Source organism: Manis pentadactyla, chromosome 9, assembly GCF_030020395.1.
Source record: "Manis pentadactyla isolate mManPen7 chromosome 9, mManPen7.hap1, whole genome shotgun sequence".
In the NCBI taxonomy this organism is placed as follows: Eukaryota; Metazoa; Chordata; class Mammalia; order Pholidota; family Manidae; genus Manis; species Manis pentadactyla.
Window position 1 is genome coordinate 54,506,710 of NC_080027.1, and position 23,907 is coordinate 54,530,616.

Consider the following 23,907-nt stretch of genomic DNA (forward strand, 5'->3'; position numbering starts at 1 on the left):
CTCCAAAATAATTTCATTCTTCACACTGGCATACCAGCATTACAAAAATTTATATTCACTATTACTATATTTTGGATTTTTGTCAATAAAAATTATAGAAATATATTTGTCTCTTGTTATAGAAGTATCTACACAGTAGCTTTGATTTTACTTCTTGGCCTACAAAGCCTAAAATATTTATTGTCTTGCCTTTTGCATACAAAGTTTGCCAATCCTGAGCTAAACAATTATTCATTTATTTTTAAGTGATACCATTCTTTTTTTTTAAGGTATTATTGATATACACTCTTATGAAGGTTTCACATGAAAAAACAATGTGGTTATTACATTCACCCATATTATCGTGTCCCCCCTTACCCCACTGCAGTCACTGTCCATCAGTGTAGTAAGATGCCACAGAGTCACTATTTGCCTTCTCTGTGCTACACTGTCTTCCCCATGATCCCCCCAACCCCATGTGTACCAATCATAATACCCCTCAGTCCCCTTAAGTGATCCCATTCTTATCCAAGCACAAAGAAATAAATCTCTATTGATGGGTTTCAACTATTAGCAGAGAAAAAATAATTCTACATTATTTCTGGAACAGACTTTTGATATCATTTGATCCCACTTAATCCAGTATCTTTATTTTACAGCTAAGGATCCAAAGTTTAGTGGAAGCTAGTCATTGGTAAACTTACAAATAGAACTAAAATAGTCTGATTTTCTCTCTAGAAGTAAAGTAGTCTGATTTCTTTCTTAATTTGTTTTATTTCTATGCAAGCATTTATGCTGGGTCTTAAGGATGATAACACAAAAGTATGTGAAACAGTGTCTAAATCATCATGGGAAATTGTATTCTAGCTTGGTAGATTATAATCAACCTTTTGATGGAATCCAAAAGGTCAGCCTCTAGGGAAAACTGCCATTTGGAGAGTGGATCTGAATGGAGAATATTGAGCACAGGGGACAAGATTATTTTAGTAATACATAGTAACATAGTCTAAGTGTGAAGAATCTAAGTAACATATATCTTAGACAATAGTATGTCAACATACAAGATATTTCATCAGCATTTTGTAGTGTTTTACATTTTATAAAGTACATTTTATAAGACAGTGTATTCTTTTCTATGCTAACATCTGGAGTAAAAGTAGTTCAGTCCTTGGTACTCTGAATTGGTGGGCCACTTCTTCCACTGTGTAAGATTTTTCTGCTCTCTAACAGAAGCAGATGTTATTTTAAGTGCTTAAGAGCTCAGCTTCAGCTGTAGATCAAGTAGTGAAAGCCAGGAAGGCAAATGTATTGCAATTATTTATCATTTGAAAATTCTTCATTTTCATATTTTTATGAACTAGCCTATCTAGGACAAAAGACACTTACAAAGTAGAGGTACTTAGCATAATAATAAATTGTGAATATTTCAGTATAATATTGTCATTAAAATTCTGGATTTTGTAATTAGAAGGACCACAGTTTGAATTCTAGCTCTGCTGTTCACTTGCTATGTTGACTTAGGCAGGTTATTTAGTTTCTCTCAGCTGTAGTTAACTCTCAAAATGAAGGCAACAATAGATCTTAAGTGAAATACTAGAGTATAATAGGCTCTCGATAAATACTAGCTTTTAGTAGTAGTATTAATAGACTCCACAACCAAAATTTCACATTTTTAGAATGTGACAAGTGATACAGGTTAATTCATTCTACAGGTATTAAGCAACTGTTATGTGCAAGGCACTCACTTTGCTAGATGCTAGGATCACAGTTAGGAACAAACCAGACTTGTCCTCCTGGAGGCTGAAGGTACATTATTTGCATCTGATTTATCTTAATATGTTGGTGAGTTAGTAAACAGTGTCTATACTGACATACATGTTGCTAGACTAATGGTTTCTTTAGTTATTAACCATCAACATATCATGCTATTTTTAAAAGCTTTGTAGTCAAGAGTTAGCACAGTTACCACTGTGCTAGATTCAGTAATCTCAGCAAAATTCTAGGTTGGTGTGCATTTGTCCTCTAAGCAAAGAGCAGCCATTAATTCAGGGGAAAAAAAAATGGGAGGGGGCTATTGAGTTAAAAATAGAAGTACTTTTAAAAATTCTATGTATGTAAAAAAAAAACATTCTATGGATGTATTAATCATTAACAGACCTTAATATAACTACCTACTTGCCTTTTCTGTGCCTGTTGGAGGTACTAATGGTAATTGGTTTTTTTTGCAGCATTATCAGAAACTTAATGTTTAGGAAAATAAGTTTATTCCACACTGAACAGTTAGCAGTTTCACTCAGTTTAGATATGATCTCTAGAAGTTATTTGAAGCTTGATTTTTATCTGTCAGTTTTAGCTGATCCATGTCCCATTATAATAAGTTAATTCATGTTAAATAAGCCCCAGATTTTTACTATTTTATGCTATTTTATATATGGAAAACTACTGTTTAGTGGTCTTCCTACATGGTAAAGGTTTTTATAAAATGTAGACTTAAATTTAGGTCAATGTTTAAAATTTATTGAAAAACATTTTGCTTATGCAAAGCATAAGACTCTTAGTACATTTTGTTTCATAAAGTTTAGGATATTGTAGATGATCCCTAGGGAATCTGAGGTTTTTTTTAATGGACTAGAGGTTCTGTTTTCATTTTCAAATTAAGTTGCTATTGGGTTAGTGTCCTTGTTTGCTTAAGTTTAAGCTGTTACTATGACAAAACTTATTTACTCAACTAATGACTAGCACTGTGAAACAGATAATGTCGGCAACTTCAATAATTTATATCTGGCCAGTAAAATTCCCAAATAAAAAATTTTTATCTTAAATAGGAAAAGAATATTTTTTAGTATACATTGATATTTAAGTTTCTTTCTTGGCTAGTTAAAATCTACTTTGATGCTTTTGTTACAATTTTCTTTAATATGTATATCTCCCAAATTTAATATTTAGTTCTAAAAACAGGCAGGTAAAAGCCTAGTAAATGTATCTCTGTTAAATATTAAAATTTTATCCATGATAAATTGCTTTATTTCATGTTTGGTAAGAAAATATTCTTAAATATTCCTGTGCTACTTTCCTATGAAGTCCTATTTTGTATGAAATATCTTTTATGCTTTGGAGATGTAGCCATTTGGCAGAATCAGAGTTCTTGGTGTATAGTCCTGAATCTTTATTGTCAACATGCTTGTTCATATTGAATAATCTAATTTCTGATTGTTACTTTCTAAATTAATTTCCAGTTGCTACTTTCAAAGAGCTTTATTGTTTTTTCTGTTTTAAGAGACCAGGTACTTTAACTGAGATTAAGAAACAGGAAGTAAGTAATAGGAACCAAGGAGAGTGAATATGAAGGTTTAAGTCAGATGGAGAAAGTGGTAAGCAGATTTTTGTTGCTAGATTCCCTTTCTCTCCTAATTGGTTTGGAGAGATAATTAGATGTGAGTTTCATTGGAAAGAGGAGTTGATAGAATTATAAAAGGCAACCAGAGAGACATGTTTATACTTTCTTTGCAGAAGGCTCGTGTCATGTGGAACCACATAGTTCCTTTGGATTGTTCGACTGTCTGCCTATAGGTAGGTGTTTTAGTTGAGTGAGGTTAGGCACAGAGGTAAGAAAGGCACAGAAAAACACTTAATTACTCTGGTCCTTTTCTTTATCTGTAAAATGAGAAGATTGGAATTGTTGACGTCTAAACTCCCTTCAGCTCAAATATACTCTGTATATTTGTAAGGAGAGTAACATGGTACAAATGACTTTGAAGATGGATTTTATTGCATAAGGTAGATATAATTATAAGAAAAGAAAATTGATTGGAGGCTGTTGAAAGTGATTCAGGCTTGATATAGTGAAAATGTGAAAATATGAGGATGATAGAAAACTAGAAAATACCTATCTTGAATTAGATTGATATGAAGGAGAGGAATTAAAAAAAAATTCATTGTATATAAAAATAATGATCTCACAGGATGAATGTGAATATTGAACGTAATAATACATATAAAGTCCCCAACAGAGTGCCTAACATAGTAAACATACAAGTTTTTGCTCTCTTTTATTGCATATGGTTTGACCTGAGGGTGTATCTCCCCTCTTTTAATAGGGTTTTACTAAGTTTTAGTTGCAATAAGACAGAAATGTGAAGCACTGGAAGACTGAGACTGACTGAAGGGGTTACACTTACCATTTGTTCTCTTTAAAATGCAGAGCCCAAAAGTATTTAGACATTACTTGTAGTGCTTTCCACCCTCTGTCCAAAGATAGGTTGGACAGAACCCATGTTTGAAGGTGGAAAACTTAAGCAGTTATGCTGTTCCTGCTAACAAAGCTGTCATTAATAGTTATAATGATCAAAGGCACAGTAGGGTGGGCTGACTGCATAAAGGTATCCGATCTTGAGTCCTTGGAGAGAATTGCTAGGAGAGTATTCTAACCTTTCTCAACAACTCCTCTTGGGGCAGAGATTACAAATTGATGATGAAACATTTTTACAATCTCTGCCCCTGGTGAAATACCATTAGGGCTCTCTACTGTGTGATTTGGGAATACAAAGTTCATGTGTCTGTGTAAGCACATTACAGCGACGTAGATACCAGAAGAGTCAAGGAACAGAATTCCTAAACTCCAGCCGAGAATTTACATGTGTTATTTAAAAATTTTTTCCTCATTATATACATGTAGCTATTTTACAAGTAAGGCTGGTGTCATTTGGTTGGCTCATCACTCTTAAGTCTAAACTATAATTTATTCCCAGATAAATTATAAAGGGCAACCAAAGAGGAAATATATGTCTCATTTGTTTCATTTGTTAGGCAGAGGGTATGTCTGCCTAGGACCAGCTAATTCCTTTGTTTTACTTGAACGTCTGTGCAATTTGTGAATCTTTTAGTCGTGTTAGCTATATAGAATTAATTGAGGGGTAAAAGCAACCCAGCCTCCTCTGTTTGAGTCATGAATAGGCAGGGGGCAGTATAGTACAGTTGACCCTTAAATAAAATAGGGGTTAGGGATGCCAACTCTCCCCCACAGCATAAAATCCACACAGAACTTTTGAATGCCCCCAAATTTAACCACTAATAGCCTGTTGACCAGAAGCCTCACCAATGACATAAACAATTAACACATATTTTGTGTGTTATGTGTATTATATGCTGTATTCTTACAATCAAGTAAGCTAGAGAAAAGAAAATTTTTTCAAATTGTCACAAATCTACTAAAATTTTTTCAATGTGTTTGTTGAAAAAAAATCCACATATGAATGGACCCATGCAGTTCAAACTCATGTTGTTCAAGGGTCAACTGTATAGAGTTTGGGAGACTGGCACTTGGCATCAGACCACCTGAGTTATTGTTATGTCTAGATTGAGGTCTTTTCAGATTTAGTCATAGAACGCGGGCCGCCCCCCCCCCCCCCCCCCCCCTATATCTTAGGTTGATCTCAGATCTTCCCAGAATGACCTTGTGATCTGCTGGCTGGTTTTCTTTCCATACCTGGAGTCAAGTTTGTAGCATATTCCTTTCATTAACATGATAGGTCTTTTTTTTTCTTTTGGGCTTGTTCATAAACCACACTTAGAGTTCTACAATATTCATTAGGATATTCCTCATGTAATCCTGAATTGTTTAAATGTTTTAGTAAGGTCTTTTAGATATTAGCTGTTATTAATTTAATCTCTTAATTGCTTAAGTTATACTGAAAATTATAACTTAGAAGGAAAACATTTATTCATGGTAGGAGGAAAATAATAATTATATTCTTTAAAGGTTTACAAAACTGGTTTTTTTCCAGTTATTTTTGGCACATTCTTCCTAGAATATATACCTCTTGGTGGGATTGTAGAGTCTGTGTTGAGAATGGAGATAAAATTTTGCTCAACCATAGACTAGAGAAGCCAGTTGAGGCATGTGCCAAGATATATATCCAGAAAGACACAGGAAGTTTAGAAGATAAATTGGGAGGTAGAAACTTGAAAACATTTAGAGAGAATAAGAGACTAACAGTACTGGTAAAAAGAGGCTATTTGATATTATACTTAGAAAATGGTCCTCTGTACTTGAATTCCCTTAGCAAACTAATTTGTGGTATATGGAACTCTTACACAACTTTAAAATGATTCTAAGAAACTTTAAGGTATAAAATAAAGTAGGTGTTTTATTCAATTTCAGAACATCAAATGATAATACAGTTTCCTAAGAGCTAATGGAGAAAAATTTAAAATGCTTATTAGTGCATCAGTAGGATATAGATTTAAGTAATTGGTACTTTTACACATTAAAAATTGGTACTATCTCAAACATTGTATGACGTTGGTACTTTCATATTTTGTTCACTTAACATATGTTCATTCCTTATCCCTTTAAGTATCTTTGTTTCTGGTTTTGTCCTCTTGACAGAAAAAAACCCAGACTTAACATATATATTTCAAGTGCTACTTTATAAGTTTGAATTAACAGTATGATGTTAGTCATACCTAGATACAGTGCTGTGTAATTTTTTCCTTTTGAATTTATTAAGAAAAGGAAAGGGGAATGAATTTTATTAGACTTGCCTGGCATGGTCAAGGACCAGCAAATAAACCATTATAGCTAAATTAGTGTCACCTGAAGAGAGAACTATAGGCGAGGAATTGGAAACAAACATCTCACTTGCAAGGAGTTTTGCTGTAAAGGGGAGCAGAGAAATGAGATAGTGGCTGGAATATAAGTATGATCATGAGAAGGTATGTTTGTGTGAGAAATTGCAGCATGTTTATAGTCTAATGGGAATGATCTAGTGGAGGGAGAAAATGATGATGTAGGAGAGAGGGAGAGAATTGCTGGTGAAAGATCCTCAAGTAGGCCATGTAGGGAATTGAATCCAGTGCATTTATGGAAAAGTTGGCCATTGACCAGAGCTCAGAAAGTTCATCAGTAATAACAGAGTGAAGTACAGGGAATATGGGATCGGGTATTGGATGGCAATTTGATGACTGATAAATAAAAACAACTTCTAGATAGATACTTTTCAGTTTTAGAAAGAAAGATCTCATAAAAAGCATAAGTAATTATCATTTTCACATAGTAGAAAGGTAATAAAATTGGAGGAAGGTAAACCTGAGTTCAGATTCTAGCTCTGTATGTTACTAACTGACTTGTGACAGACCTTAGTTACAACATCCTCTTATTATGTAGGGGCACGGGAAGACATAGGACTCACTCCAAGGTGGTTCAAATAAAAAGATATTAATGAAGAATCGACTTTGAAAGGATGAACTGGGTTAAGAGAATGAACAAAAGATGGTTAGGCAGCTAGAAATTGGCAACTGTGGAAAGCTTCTGCCTCACCTGGACCTGAAGGAATGAGGATAGGAATGGTGTTTTCAGAGTCACAGCTGAAGTTGCAAAGGGAAGGCCATCTGGGAAGAGCTGTAGTCTTGGAGGGACAGCTGTTAACCAGAGACAATGGGGCACAGGCAGCAAGGCAGCAGAGAAAAAATATCGTTCATCTCCCTCTCCTCCCAAACTCCAGTTTCCTACAGGTGGCTCCAAGTCTGAGCAAGCCAGCTATGTGGGCACTCTGGTGATGCAGAATATAGGGGTCAGCCTTCCCGGGGCTGAGAGAAGGGCAAAGAAGGGATCTGGGAGACAAATGCAGAAAAATTAGTATAGTCACTAAGCCTTCACTTCTCCATATATAAAATTGGGTTACTTGGAAAGTTCTTACAAGTTTACATGGCAGCTAAGCACCTGCCACATGGTTAGCCACATAGTAGTGTTTAGTATGGTAATGACTGTAAGATGGTATAGCATAATGGGTAAGAATACTTAAAGCTTTGGAATTAGGCAGATCTGAATTTAATTTCTTTCTCTGCCTCTTACTCACCATGTGGCTTTGGGCAGTTTGCTTCGTCTTCCTTAGTCTCTGTTGTGCCATCTGTAAGGTGAAGAAATATGGTTTACCACAGAGAATTCTAGTAAAGATTAAAGAAGACAGTATGTAATAAATGCCTAACATGATGCTGTACATAGCGTGCCCTCTAAGTCACCGAGATCAGAATTGTACTCGATTGATTAGTGAGAAAAGCAAATGAGATTAGTTTCGAAGTAATACTAGTCTCTACTCCTTCCACACCACCTCCTGCCCCCCAACCCCCACACCGTTTTTTAATGCTTCTCATTTTTTCTCACTGGGGCCTTTCTTTGTCATGCAGGGGTCAAGGTTACTATCTTTGTACTTTAGACTATTTGAAAGAATAGTTTTAGTTTAACTTTCTGCCTACCCATTTATTTTATTTTCAGTTTATGTTCAATAAACAGAATTCACAGAGTAAATGGTTTTCTTCAGTGGGCCTAAGTTTGAGGGCATAGAAATAGAAAAGGTTGGAAATATTGAAATTCAGCACATTTTATTAGCTTAGGTTCATACATGAAGCTCAAGAAAAATGTCATCAAATGTGAGAATAAAGCACATTTTAGTAGTTAATTCATGGCTGTATCATGTTCTCTTAAATCTCACATAAATGTGACAGTTCCGTAAGTCTGATTTGAGAACACATATATGTTTTTGTTTTTGGCTGCATAGAGAACAATGAAATAAAACCTCATTTACGTAATTGAACCTGATAAAATCTCCTGGTTGTGCTGCTGCTGTTTTGCTGTGGTGTTGGTGGTTTTGTACAGCTCTGTACAGCATGTGGGACTTATAAACATACTCAAACAGAAACTTTTCTCAGGATTCAACTTTACAACCACAAAGAAAAGCTGAATTTATGTAAAGGCAGTCTAAAGTTCACTTTATCCAATCAACTAAAAAGAATTCTTAATAGTATGCACTTCACGTGTTTCTTAACTTAGAGAAAATGATATTTTTTAAATAGTTTTGAACAGATAACCACAATGTGTGAAAAGATATAATTTCTGATATTGTATTATATTTGAGCTTAGAAGGAAACATAATATTGGAAGCTCTGAAAAACAGCAATTAAAATGTCACACATTCATTAAATGATGTCTTATAGTATAATAGAACCATGTTTTGGGAACATACCATAGTCACTATAATTTCTTTTATTACTGTGATTCAAAATATAGCTGTATTTAAATTATGTGTTTATTTTTACATTAAAATTATGTACAGGATCTACTTTGGTATTGGGACTGAAGTTCAGATGCTTAAAATTTTCCTGATTAGGGAACAGTATATACAGAGCACATACTGTCTACAGGGAAGTAAGATTTTAAAAGAGCTGCATGTTATATAGGTGGAATAAATGCCTCAACCAGTGTTTATTAAACTTTCTTAATGCAATTTAATTATAATAAAAATATTATTAGTACTTTAAGAAGGTGCCTGTTAAGGTGGTTACTTCTTTTTTTTTTTTTTACTCTTAGTGGGAGTTTTTTAATTAAACATATCGTTGATATAAATCTTTTATTTGTTTCAAATAAACAACACAATGGTTCAACAGTTGCCCGTATTATTAAATCATCACCCTCTCTAGTGCAGTCATTATTTATCAATGTAGTTAAGATGTTACAGGATGATTGACTATATTCTCCATTCTGTACTACAATCCCCATGACCAACTTGTGATTGCAAATTATTGTGCTCCTTTATCCCCTTCACTCTTCCCTCAACCTTGCCAACCCCTACCCCTTGGTAACCACTAGTGACTTCTTGGTGTCTAAGTCTACTACTATTTTGTTATTCTGTTTTGCTTTGTTTTTATATTCCACGAGTAAGTGAAATCATATGGGATTTGTCTGTCTTCACTTGGCTTATTTCACTGAGCATAATACCTCTAGCTCCATCCATGATGTTGCAAATGGGAGTATTTCTTTTCTTTTTATGGCTGAATAATATTCCATTATGTATATGTACCACTTCTTCTTTATCCATTCATTTATTGATGGACACTTAGGTTACTTCCACATCTTAGCTATTGAAAATAGTGCGGCAATAAACATGGGGTGTACATGTCTTTTCAAATTAGGGATTTTATTTTCTTTGGGTAAATTCCTAGGAGTGGAATTACTGAGTCAAATGGTATTTCTATTTTTAGTTTTTTGAGGAACCTCCATATTGCTTTCCACAGTGATTGGCACCAATTTGCATTCCTTCCAGTAGTGTAGAGGGTTCCCATTTCTCTGCATCCTCTCCAGCTTTTGTTATTTCTTGTCTTTTGGATGGTGGCCACCCTAACTGGTGTGAGGTGATTTATCATTGTGGTTTTAATTTGCATCCCCCTGATGATCAGCAATGTGGAGCATCTTTTCATGTGCTGTGGCCATTTGTATTTCTTTGGAGAAGTGTCTGTTCAGGTCTTTCATGCATTTTTTAATCAGGTTATTAGCTTTTTGGGTATTAAGGCATATGAGTTCTTTATATATTTTGGATGTTAACCATTTATCAGATGACTTGTTCATGATTATATTCTCCCATACTGTGGGATGTCTTTTTGTTTTGTTATTGGTGTCCTTTGCTGTAGTTGAATCTTTTTAGTTTCAAACAGAAGCTTTTTAGTTTGAAGTAGTCCCACTTGTTCATTTTTTATTGTGTTTCCTTTTCCTGAGGAGATATGTCCAGGAAAAGATTGCTCATGCTTATATGCCAGACATTTTTGCCTATGTTTTTGTCTAAGAGTTTTATGGTTTCATGACTTACATTCAGGTCTTTGATCCATTTTGAGTTTACTTTTCTGTGTGGAGTTACACAATAATCCAGTTTCATTCTCTTACATGTAGTTGTCCAGTTTTCCCAACACCAATTGTTGATTAGGCTGTCTTTTCTCCATTATATATTTATGGCTCCTTTATCATATATTAATTGACCATATATGTGTGGGTTTCTATCTGGGCTCTCTGTCTGTTCTTTTGATCTATGGGTCTGTTCTTGTGCCAGTACCAAATTGTTTTGATTACTATAGCTTTGTAGTAGAACTTGAAGTCAGGGAGATTAATTCCCCCAGGTTGGTTCTTCTTTCTCAGGATTGCTTTGGATATTTGGTCTCTTTTGTGGTTCCATATGAATTTTAGAACTATTTCCTATATTTCGTTGAAGAATGCTATTGGTATTTTGATAAGGATTGCATTGAATCTACAAATTGCTTTGGGCAGGATGGACATTTTGACAATATTAATTCTTCCTATCCATGAGCATGGGATAGATTTCCATTTATTGGTGTCTTCTTTAATTTCTCTCATGAGTGTTTTATAGTTATCAGAGTAAAGGTCTTTCACTTCCTCAGTTAAGTTTATTCCTAAGTATTTTATTCTTTTTGATGCAGTTGTAAATGGAGCTGTTTTCCTGATTTCTCTTTCTGTTGGTCTGTTGTTAGTATATAGGAATGCACAAATTTCTATGTATTGATTTGTATCCTGCAACTTTGCTGAGTTCAGTTATTCTAATTCTTTTTTGGTGGAGTCTAGGGTTTTCTATGTATAATATCATTTCATCTGTAAATAGTGACAGTTTAATTTCTTCCTTACCAATGTGGATGCCTTTTAGAGAAGATGATTCTTATTGTTTAGCAAGACTCTTCCTTGTATAGATAACTGATTCTTTTAGGACTGATTCCAGTACACATTTTCCTTTATCATAGTTAACAAAATAATCATTAAATAGGTGAAAAAAATAATCTTGTGTAGCATGGGTTTTTCAGTGATAAACACGTAAAAATTTGTCTACCATCCTTTGTTATGTGTATTGCACATATACCAAGAGCTGGTTTGGACTCAGCACATGAGTGCATTTATCCAGCAATAAGGTAAAATATCTGTACAAATGTGACAGCAATTCCTGTTTTACATTATATGTCCTTTTCAATTCTGTGATGTCCCAAGGTGTCATATGGTAAATATATTTTGGAAATTATTTGATCTGTTCTCCCAGCATAATGTTTATCATCTGTGTGGCTAGTTATATAGGTCCCTCAGTCATAGTTTATCTTTGTTATATGTTTTGCTATGAGGAGCACAGAATCTCAATGATTCCTCAATAGTTTTTGTCTGTTCTGTCTTAGGATAAAAAATGTTCAGTTTCATGTAAGAAAGTGTTATGTGCTTGCTCTAGAAATAATTATATTGGTTTACCAAAAAGGGATTTATGTTTTGTTTAAATATGTCATAGTTTCCATGTCTTCTATCATTATTTGATAAAGTTTCAAAGTAGACAAATACAGAGGAATATTGGGTGAATGAATTGCAAGGCCAAAAAAAAAAACTATCCAGCTTTTAGATAGGCACAATTGTATATCCTAGTAATATTTTTGCTTTTATGGGTCTGTGTGGTATTATTACACACACATTGTATTGAATTTGCATTAGAGATTTGTTCTCAATCTAGGCTTAGCATTCATTCTAAGTTATTTGTGTTACTTTTTTAAATAAGTACTTTAAGCTTTAAGAAACTAATTTTGAGCCCTTTTTTTTTATTAGGGATATAATGCAATATAATGAAAGGAATGCAAATTTAAGAGATATAAATAATAATATTTGAATGACATGAAAATACTTTAGCTAAGATGATTTGTACTCTTACAGAAAATGCAGGCCTTAGGGTACTTGCCCAGCTTTTAACAATATAATGGTTATTAAGCTGATCATAATAACATAATCTGAGGAAATCAGAATTAATCTTACCTTTCACAGTTTTGAAATATATGTAGTAAATTGACTCCTTTTTTCCCTCTAAATATTCCAGACCACTGAGGAATCATTAGACTCACAAAACATAATTTGGTATATTAATGGCTAATACTCTATTACTGTTTCCTCCTTTAAATTTTTATCTAAGTGCTAATGTTATGGAGACTTTTATTGAGCAGTACTTCCATTAAAGTTCTCGCTCCTTTGGTTATCTCTCACTCTGTCCGCTATCGTCAGTTCTGCTGTCCTGGGTCATTCCCATCAAGTACAATAAACAAGCTCTAGAACCCATTATGTTAACAACAGCGAAGGTATTATCCCCAGATTCTTTTTTTTTCTTTTAATTTTTATTAAAGATTCACTGATATACAATCTTATGGTGGTTTCACACAACACAGTGGTTTCAACATTCACCCATATTATCAAGTCCTCACTACCTCCACTGCGGTCACTGTCTATCAGTGTAGTAAGATGTTATAGAGTCATTACTTGTATTCTCTGTGCTGTACTGCCTTCCCTGTGACCTACCTATACTGTGACTGCAAATTATAGTGCCCCTTAATCCCCGCCTCTCTCCCTCCCCACATCCCCAACCCCTCCCCTTTGGGAACCACTAGTTCCTTCTTAGTGTCTGTGAGTCTGCTGCTATTTTGTTGCTTCTGTTTTACTTTGTTTTTATACTCCACAAGTATCATTTGGCATTTGTCTTTCTCTGCCTGGCTTATTTCAATGAGCATAATACCCTCGGGATCCATCCATGTTGTTGCAAATGGGAGGGTTTTTTCTTCTTATGACTGAATAATATTCCATTGTGTATATGTACCACCTCTTCTTTATCCATTCATCTACTGATGGACATTTAGGTTGCTTCCAAATCTTGGCTATTGTAAACAGTGCAGCGATAAACATAGGGGTGCATATGTCTTTTCAAATCATGGATCTTGCTTTCTTTGTATCCCCAGATTCTTTTCCAACTATTGCTTTCTTTTCATTCTTGCCATTTCCAGTACAGTTTCTCAAGAGCTTTCTCTATTCACTGTCTCTACTTCTTTGCCTTCCAAATTTCTTAATTTTTTATTAAAGCTAAACAAATACTTATGCATAAAGTTGATAGGATAACAAACACCGTCCACCCCCTGTTACCAAAACATCGAAGTTCCTTATATGCCACTTCCTGATCATTTTCTTTCTCTTCTGGGTTTTAGGTCTTTGGTAAGAATCAGGGGAGTGGAAGTTTAGGTCTTCATAAATGGTATAGTCATAGCTTCAGAATCACTGGGGACCTATAGCTGTTACAGTCAGAGAAAGGTTATTGAATTTGTGGTGATGGGAGGGCAGTTAGGATGATGCATTTAGGTACCTTTAGAGATGATGCCTTTTGAGGAAATTAGGTACCTTTATAGATGATTACCATCCTTAATTTCTTTATAGCTTCTCATGTATTTATATTTCTAAAAAAGCATATTTCAATGTATATTTTATTTTATATGTATGAAATTATACTGTATGTATCCTTCTGTGACTTGCTTTTCTCACTCAACATTGTGTTTCTGTGATTCATTCATATACTTCATTTTTATTACTGTATTCTATTGTATAAATATACCAAATTTCTCCATTTTATTATTGACAGACATTTGAGTTGTGTCTAGTTTTCTTATTCCTCCATACAGTGCAGCTATGTGCATTCATGATCTTTTCTCCTTGTGTTAAAATATTTAGCAAAAGATCAAGCTTTGGGTGCCCCCCAGAATCTATTGTGGATTGATACATTTGTAAAATACACTAAAAAAATACCTCAACAATGTCAAACTCGTATAAAGTTTCTAAAAATTGACTCTTAATTTCTGTATTTATAATATTGTGGACCACACCACTTTCAATAGCACTGGTCTAAGATATGCCTAGCTGCAGAATTCCTGGGTGATACATTTTTTACTACTTGGGCAGAAAATTTTCTTTTCTTAGTATCACTAATATTCTAGTCATTCAAATTACACAGAAGGCAGTCTGGCAGCAGATTCTGGCATTCATTGTATCTGGTTTTAGTTCCTAATATGCAGGGGATTTTGGACAAGATCTGTTGCTTTTTCATGAATGTATTTTTGATTCTAGGGAAACCGACTGCAAATAAAACAAGCTTCTGCTTAAGAATTAATCCAAAGCCAGCCTAGCAAGTACAAGTGAGAGAAAACCATGATCACGGAGGCCATGGAGGTCTTAAACCATGGCCAAGGAGGAGTGAATTTATTCAGGTAGATGGTCTGCAATACAAAATGGTACAGCAGAAGTCTAAAAAGAATAAATATAAAAAAATTATACATAGTAAGGATTTAAGAGTCATCTAAGCACAGTTAAAATAGGATGTACATTATATTACCTCTAAGTTAGCAGCAGCTTCTGAGTAGGCAGCCTTGGCATGGTCTCAGTGCATTAGGGAATTTTCTCAGAATGTAAGCTAACATTGCTTTTATAAGCAAGAAGCAAGACTACTTTCTATCTGTGTTTCCCAACTTTTTTTCATTATCACACTTCTGAAGAACCTTGTGTAGGGCTACACCCATTTTAATATTTTTAAGATTTTCTTTTGTCCCCCAAGAACCGATTTTCATCTTCTTGGGAGTGATAGGACTACTGTTAAGGATGCATGAAATGAATACAAACATGGTGTTGGGACATTAGAGTGCAAATATTTGAAAAGATAATATTTATTAATCATATAGGTGAATGAAGTCAGGGTGGGGAGGCAAGGAAAACTCAACGTTAAGAAACTACCCTAATGAAAGTACATTTGAGTTAGCAGAAAAGCAAAAAATCAGCTTCTACTTAGACTATTTAATTGGGGAAATGAGGTACAGGCATCTGTCACTGCTTGGTGGTGACTTGTAGAAGAAATGTAGAATTATGGTCTTGATGATGCACAGTTAGGCAAGTTTATAGATTCAAAATGGAGGTCGGTGAGTTAATGCCTGTCTTGTAGGTAAGTGTTAGTGACCTGTCATGTGGCTCTGGCTTCACTCCTGTCTGTTCTGACCTTTAGCATACTTAAGAAAGCATCAGGTTTATGGACATTACAATGATGGGAGGAATGCTAAATAGGTTAGTTGACATAATCTCCAAAGAAATTTCAACAGGCTAAAATTTAGACAGAACAAAATACTGCAGCTGGGTCTAAAAAACTAAATTGTATATGGATAGTATGAAGAATATGGTCTAAAAAACTAAATTGTATATGGATAGCATGGAGAATAGCAATATCAGTATAAAAGAAATTTAGGGATTCTAGGTTATGTTAATCCTAATGTGAGTGTTAAGATTATTAACATCTTAAACTGCATTAATTAATGTCTCTAGAATCTAGAATGTGTACTGGTTAAATCACAACCTGAAATAATTATATCAGGACCATGCTTAGGGTCATATAAAATACTGTATAAGTTTAATGAACCTGCTAATATATGATGTAGTACAGCCATTTTATGGGTACTGGGTCCATGAATTTTGTATGTGTTTATAGTGTGTCTGGATTTTCTTTGGGAAAGAATAGGTTTCTCTTCACTGGCATGAGACGACCTTCTGCAAAGATATTGACAAAGAGATGGTGATAATGGCAACTGACAATTTGAGTGATTAAGGATGGTATATTATCTAAAATAGGGGTCAGCAAGCTACAGTCCACTGACCAAATCCTGCTAGCAGCCTGTTTTGTGTGACCCACAATTTAAGAATGTTATTTTATTTTCTGCATTTTAAAGGCTTGTTAAACACAAAGAAGTAAAGAGTATGCCACAGAGACCATATATGGCTTGCAGAAGCCTACTGATATTTAATATCTTCCCCTTTATAGAAAAAATCTGCCAACTGATAAAATATTGAACCCTTGATAGAGTAAGTAACACTTTAAGATCTTTTGCAGCCAGGAGACTTAAGACCAATAACAAGGAACAGCACAAAATAGTGCTGTATATTGAAATTATGTGGCTATATTACAAATTAACTGGGCTTATATTCAAGACTAGGGTTCAAAGCTATGTAGAGTAATGCAGTTATAGTAAAATATTTCAGCAAAAGGTGGAGACCTATTTATTAACTAAGTAAACATAAAGGAAATTTAGGATTAATGATAAGTAGCAGTTACAGCTTGCTAAATTAAAGCTTATTTTATTTCCTTGAGCATAGTGACTATTGGGTGGGGAAGCAGCCAGAAAGCCTGTTAGGAAGAGAAGGGCAGGTAAAAGCTAGTCTGGGACTAAGAAGTTACCATTGATAGGCTAATAAAGGAGACAAATAGCAAAACCATCACTAGTGACCTAATCCATTCCTTTATACTTAAGCTAGCCACAAGGACAAGGTTTTTTTTAGACTGCCTTATTGGTGAGGAAGTGCCTTATTGGTAAGGAAAGAGCACCATCCACTGACACTGGTTTAAAATGATAAATGATGATTCTTCAGAGAGGTGGGGAGGGGGAGAGTGTCTGATGATGTCTGATTTTTCTTGTATGTTTGGTGACTGGATATGATTTTGGATTTATATTTTCCTTTTTGTAGTAATAGATATTCTGAAAGTTAATATACCTTATTTTAGTGACTTGATTCTGACTATTCTGATTTCTCAGTCACAGATTGAATAATTTATGAAATATCTGTCTAAAGATAATTTTTATTCTCACCTTCCCAATTCCTCTCCCAAACTTTAAGCTATGTTAGGTATCTGAAACTGCAGATGCTATTTTGTTTGTACCTATATTTGTTTGTTTATTTCTAGTTAGTAACTAAATGAATCCCCCCTTTTTTTTTTTCAGATGATTCTTTGGGATTGGGACTTAAAGCAATGGTATAAACCTCATTATCAGGTAAGTATAAGCAGTATCACTAGTAATTACTATCTGTAATAAGACTTTTGACATTTAAATTTACATTCATAAGGTTTCTATGCCGTAAGATTTTCTATAACTAAAATAGTTGGAACTTTCACTTAGGTAGATTTCCTTTTTTTTTTTTGGTATCATTAATATACAATTACATGAGCAACATGGTAGTTACTAGATTCCTCCCATTATCAAGTCCCCACCATATACCCCATTACTGTCACTGTCCATCAGCATAGTAAGATGCTATAGAATCACTACTTGTCTTCTTTGTGCTATACTGCCTTCCCCATGCCCCACCCTGCCCCAGCACATTATGTGTGCTGATTGTAGTGCCCCTTTTTCCCCTTATCCCACCCTTCCCACCCATCCTCCCCAGTCCCTTTCCCTTTGGTAACTGTTAGTCCATTCTTGGGTTCTGTGAGTCTGCTGCTATTTTGTTCCTTCAGTTTTTTCTTTGTTCTTATACTCCACATATGAGTGAAATCATTTGGTACTTGTCTTTCTCCGCCTGGCTTTTTTCACTGAGCATAATATCCTCTAGCTCCATCTATGTTGTTGCAAATGGTAGGATTTGTTTTCTTCTTATGGCTGAATAATATTCCATTGTGTATATGTACCACATCTTCTTTATCCATTCATCTACTGATGGACACTTAGGTTGCTTCCATTTCTTGGCTATTGTAAACAGTGCTGCAATAAACATAGGGGTGCATATGTCTTTTTCAAACTGGGCTGCTGCATTCTTAGGGTAAATTCCTAGAAGTGGAACTCCTGGGTCAAATGGTATTTCTATTTTGAGCTTTTTGAGGAAACTGCATACTGCTTTCCACAATGGTTGAACTAGTTTACATTCCCACCAGCAGTGTAGGAGGGTTCTCCTTTCTCCACATCCTCACCAACATTTGTTGTTGTTTGTCTTTTGGATGGTGGCGATCCTTACTGGTGTAAGATGATATCTCATTGTGGTTTTAATTTGCATTTCTCTGATGACTAGCGATGTGGAGCATCTTTTCATGTGTCTGTTGGCCATCTGAATTTCTTCTTTGGAGAACTGTCTGTTCAGCTCCTCTGATCATTTTTTAATTGGATTATTTGCTTTTTGTTTGTTGAGGTGTGTGAGCTCTTTATATATTTTGGATGTCAATCCTTTATTGGATCTGTCATTTATGAATATATTCTCCCATACTGTAGGATGCCTTTTTGTTCTATTGGTGGTGTCCTTTGCTGTACAGATGCTTTTCAGCTTGATATAGTCCCAGTTGTTCATTTTTGCTTTTGTTTTCCTTACCCGGGAAGATATGTTCTTCATGAAGAAGTCAGTCATGTTTATGTCTAAGAGATTTTTGCCTATGTTTTTTCCTAAGAGTTTTATGGTTTCATAACTTTTGTTCAGGTCTTTGATCCATTTCAAATTTACTTTTGTGTATGGGGTTAGACAATGATGCAGTTTCATTCTCTTGCATGTAGCTGTCCAGTTTTGCCAACACCAGCTGTTGAAGAGGTTGTCATTTCCCCACTGTATGTCCATGATTCCTTTATCATATATTAATTGACTGTATATGTTTGGGTTAATATCTGGACTCTCTGTTCTGTTCCACTGGTCTGTGGCTCTGTTCTTATGCCAGTACCAAATTGTCTTGATTACTGTGGCTTTGTAGTAGAGCTTGAAGTTGGGAAGCGAGATGCCCCCTGCTTTATTCTTCCTTCTCAGGATTGCTTTGGCTATTCGGGGTCTTTTGTGGTTCCATATGAATTTTAAAACTATTTGTTTCAGTTCATTGAAGAATGTTTTTGGTACTTTGATAGACATTGGCTTGAATCTGTTAATTGCTTTAGGCAGGATGGCCATTTTGACAATATTAATTCTTCCTTGCAAGAGCAGAGAATGTTAGTGTCCTGTTTAATTTCTCTTAAGAGTGTCTTGTAGTTTTCAGGGTATAGGTCTTTCACTTCCTTGGTTAGGTTTATTCCTAGGTATTTTATTCTTTTTGACGTAATTGTGAATGGAATTATTTTCCTGATTTCTCTTTCTGTTAGTTCATCGTTAGTGTATAGGAAGGCAACAGATTTCTGTGTGTGAATTTTGTATCCTGCAATGTTGCTGAATTCAGGTATTAGTTGTATTAGTTTTGGAATGGAGTCTTTAGGGTTTTTAATGTACAATATCATGTCATCTGCAAATAGTGACGGTTTGACTTCTTCTTTACCAATCTGGATGCCTTGTATTTCTTTGCTTTGCCCTATTGCCATGGCTAGGACCTCCAGTACTATGTTGAATAACAGTGGGGAGAGTGGGCATCCCTGTCTTGTTCCCGATCTTAGAGGAAAAGCTTCCAGCTTCTTGCTGTTAAGTATGATGTTGTGATGTTGGCTGTGGGTTTGTCTTATATGGCCTTTATTATGTTGAGGTACTTGCCCTGTATACCCATTTTGTTGAGAGTTTTTATCATGAATGGATGTTGAATTTTGTCGAATGCTTTTTCAGCCTCTATGGAAATGATCATGTGGTTTCTGTCCTTCTTTTTGTTGATGTGGTGGATGATGTTGATGGATTTTCCAATGTTGTACCATCCTTGCATCCCTGAGATGAATCCCACTTGATCATGGTGTATGATCCTCTTGATGCATTTTTGAATTCGGTTTGCTAATATTTTGTTGAATATTTTTGCATCTGTGTTCATCAGGGATATTGGTCTGTAATCTTTTTTGGTGAGTCTGTTGCTGTTTTGTTCCTTCAGTTTTTTCTTTGTTCTTATACTCCACAGGTGAGTAAAATCATTTGATACTTGTCTTTCTTCGCCTGGCTTATTTCACTGTGCATAATACCCTCTAACTCCATCCATGTTGTTGCAAATGGTAGGATTTGTTTAGTTAGGTAAATTTTTTAAAAATACATTTTAATTGTAAGGGAAAAAGAAAATAAGAAACAAAACACATATTAATTTTTTAAATGTTGCTAATGCTATCTGAGCTCAGAAGAAACTAATAATTCTATATTAAGGAAGAGAGGTTTTTCCGATTGTTGGCAGCTGGTCAACAGAAGAAAAAAATATTAATTTTTTTAAAGGCCATATAGCAATTGGCAAAATATCGTGTTAGGAAAGCAATAACACTCTACTTACAGTTTTTGGTTATATTTTTTTGTACTATGCATGCAGAAAAATGCACAGCTCTATTAATTATCACAGATACTCCATGTAACTAGTACCCATATTAAGAAATAGAAGATTACCAGTATCTTAGAAACCTCACTCATACACCATTCCAGTTATTACTAATATCCCCTAACAGAGTCTCTATCCTGACTTTTAGCATTCAGTTTTGCTTATTTATGAATTTTATATATTTGAATAGAATCATGTAACAGGTACTTTTTAAAGATGTTTTTCAATCACCTAAAAAATGCTCATATCATAAGAATTGGCAATAAAAACATAGGGGAAAAGAAACATTGCTCATAAACATCAATCAATAACTATGTTAATTATGTTAACTTTTGATGTATATTTTTATAGATCTTTTCCCATTGTATTAAAATGTGTGTTTGTATATCTTATGCTGCAAAAATTTTGTGTTTAACATGCTGTTTTTAAACCTGGTTTTCACACTAATAGGTATACATTAATAAGTTATCTCTGTCTTTTGTGTTTACAAAAACATTACCCCTCTTTATTTATTTAGTTAGTTGTCTCAACACTAATTTTTGGAAAATGAATATCCTTTTGAATGGGTTTTAAAGTGTGAATAGAATAGCTACAACAGCGCATAAGAATAAAGTATTTTCTGTGTTTTGGTGAGCAAAATAATGTAACAATTACAGTCAGATGAATCAAGAAAGTCACGTTTGACCTAAAAGGAACTGGTTCCTTGACCTGCGTAATGGGCTTTCTCATCAGTCATAAACACCAAGATCCTTGTTTCCAATTTAAAGAGTGTCTAAATTACCGGTAAAATCTAAAGATAAAAGGCAACCAAAGGAGAACTTTGAAAAATGGAGAGTAGGGTGGACTGGTTAGGGAGCCCTGTAATGAGAAACAACATAGTGATAGGATTTCTTACAACTCCCACCCAATAGCAAATTGTGTCCGGGCCTTGATCCCCAACCTAGCAACAGAATGTGATGCGGTAGGCTCATTCCTTCCCGCCAAAACCAAGCAAGTCTGGTGGCTCTGGCAGGGGGAATTGACCAGAAACTCCACTGACAATAATTGGCCACGGGAAGCACTCTCATTCCATACTGGTCATTAGACTCACCTTCCCTAGTGAGACACATTGGGATGGCCGGGTGGCCTGGCCACAGTGCCTAGCACAGAAAGTGCTTTTTGTCCCTGTGGCCAAGAGACTCCCTTTTCCCACTTGGAGGTGCCAGGGGGCCCATCCCAAAGAAGCTTCCCCTCCCCGGTTCCATTTCCTCCCCAACTGAGGCACCAGCAAGGACCAGTGGGAACCCTTGTGATACCAGGAAAAAAAAATCAAGCAGACTGAAATACTATTGTGGATGCCCTGAAAGTTAAATTGTCATTAGAACCACAGCCTGAAAGAGTAGACTAAGGCCTGTGTGCTCAGTTCACCATGAAATTGTTTATCAGATATCCTCAACATATTTGGAATTGAAAAATATTACAGAAGTGAGCTCATTAATAGGCTGTCTTTACTTTTGTGGGATTCTTTTTTGTTGTTCTTGTGAATTATTATTTTGTATTAGTTTTTATTTTAACACATTCCACAATATGGGGACAAAGTCCAGTTATTTCTAGTCCTTATAAACAAATACATCTCTATAGAGGCACTAATTAATAATACTTTGACAAATACCTTCCTATAATATGAATTGTTGGAACCAGGTAAATGAACATTTAAAAATTTGATCATTACTATAAAACTGCTCTTGTGTATATTGGTCAAGTCTATGCTATCTATTTAAGCATCAAAATATTTTAAAGTTAGAATTACATCATTTATGCCACATGCAAATAAATGAAGATTAACATTTAATAGGATTAAGTTACTTATTGTTAGGTTGACCTTGATTTAAAGTACCATAGGTTTTTATTAAATGTTAAATTTTCTGTGTAACAAATATGTACTTTTATTTATTTTTTCTTTTCTAGAATTCTGGAGGTGGAAGTGGAGTTGATCTTTCAGTACTGAATGAGGCTCGCAATATGGTGTCAGATCTTCTGATTGATCCAACCCTTCCGCCACAAGTCATTTCTTCCCTGCGGAGCATCAGTAGCTTGATGGGTGCTTTCTCAGGTTCCTGTAGGCCAAAGATTAATCCTCTCACACCATTTCCTGGATTTTACCCCTGCTCTGAAATAGAGGACCCAGCTGAGAAAGGAGATCGGAAACCTCACAAGGTCAAAATACAGTCATCAGCTAGTCCTATATGTCACATTTAATGATATTCTCAGTTAAAACTGATACAATAATATTAGATAAAATATAATTTATTTTTCAAGGATCAACTTGTTTTATAGTATATTGAGCTGCTTGGGACTTTAGAGGTAGTTATAATCTCCAAAATTCTAAACAAGTTTTGTTTTTGTTTTCAAAAAAAGTTTCTGTAATTAGCAGTTGAAACTTCATTGGTAATAACTATTTATTGCTGTTGTGTTATTGTTCTTTAGGAGTAGAGAATAAAAAGTAGATTTAATTCTTGTATAACAAACTTGTAGGCAAGTCATGTCCTTAATCTATTTTATTCTTTAGAATCAAGGAATTGTTCTTGATGAACTACAGAAAAATGATATTAAAATCCTCATTTTTATGAATTACATAGCATTATTTTAAACTGATTTTCACATTTTTTTTTAACTGTTTTTTTTTTCTCCCCTTTGCCCACCGGAGACTGATACAGCCTAATAGGCATTGATATTTCCATTCGTGGGATTAATTTCTCTTTAAATATCAATGCTTCAAAATAGTATTTCCTTAAGAAAATAATAAATACTACTCCAAATGGATATACATTATGTTTGTTCAGAGTGTTTTTAATTATTTTATTTATCTAATCAGTATGTTTACCAATAGATAAAATCATAAAACTTTAAAAATAGAAACATTTTAGACATTATTCTAGTTTATTCTACACATAAGTAAACCAACCAAGAGGAGATAAAATTCAAATCAGTTAATTTTGTTCTTTCTAATAGTGTACATAGAGATTAGAAAAAGTTAAATATAGTTTTTGGAAGGATTTTGATCATCAGCTAATTTCATTTTGTACTCAGCCCTAGGGTATAGAAATGTTGAAAAATTAAGCAAGCCTGATTAGGACAAAAATTTGAATAATTATTGATCACAAATCTGGAGTTACATGATGCTTTTATAAAAAGTGTATATTGTAGCACCTGCATTAGTCAAAACCCAATTAACAATGGTACTTAGTTATTCTGCATTTGTTTTTAGCACTCTACCTTTGACAAAAAGGTCAAT

At 34.6% G+C, this 23,907-nt stretch overlaps 1 protein-coding gene across 2 annotated transcripts in view; it reads left to right on the forward strand.

Moving 5' to 3' along the window:
* Nucleotides 1-23,907, forward strand: part of PDE3B (phosphodiesterase 3B) — a 147,151-nt gene that overhangs the window by 63,787 nt on the left and 59,457 nt on the right. For both annotated transcript variants that reach the window (XR_008999243.1, XM_036918073.2), the window contains exons 2-3: nt 17,401-17,451; nt 22,581-22,829. Coding sequence is in view for 1 of the 2 variants with exons in the window: in XM_036918073.2 (XP_036773968.2) it covers nt 17,401-17,451; nt 22,581-22,829 (300 nt within the window). In the remaining variant the exon portion in view is untranslated. The remainder of the gene's footprint in view (nt 1-17,400; nt 17,452-22,580; nt 22,830-23,907) is intronic.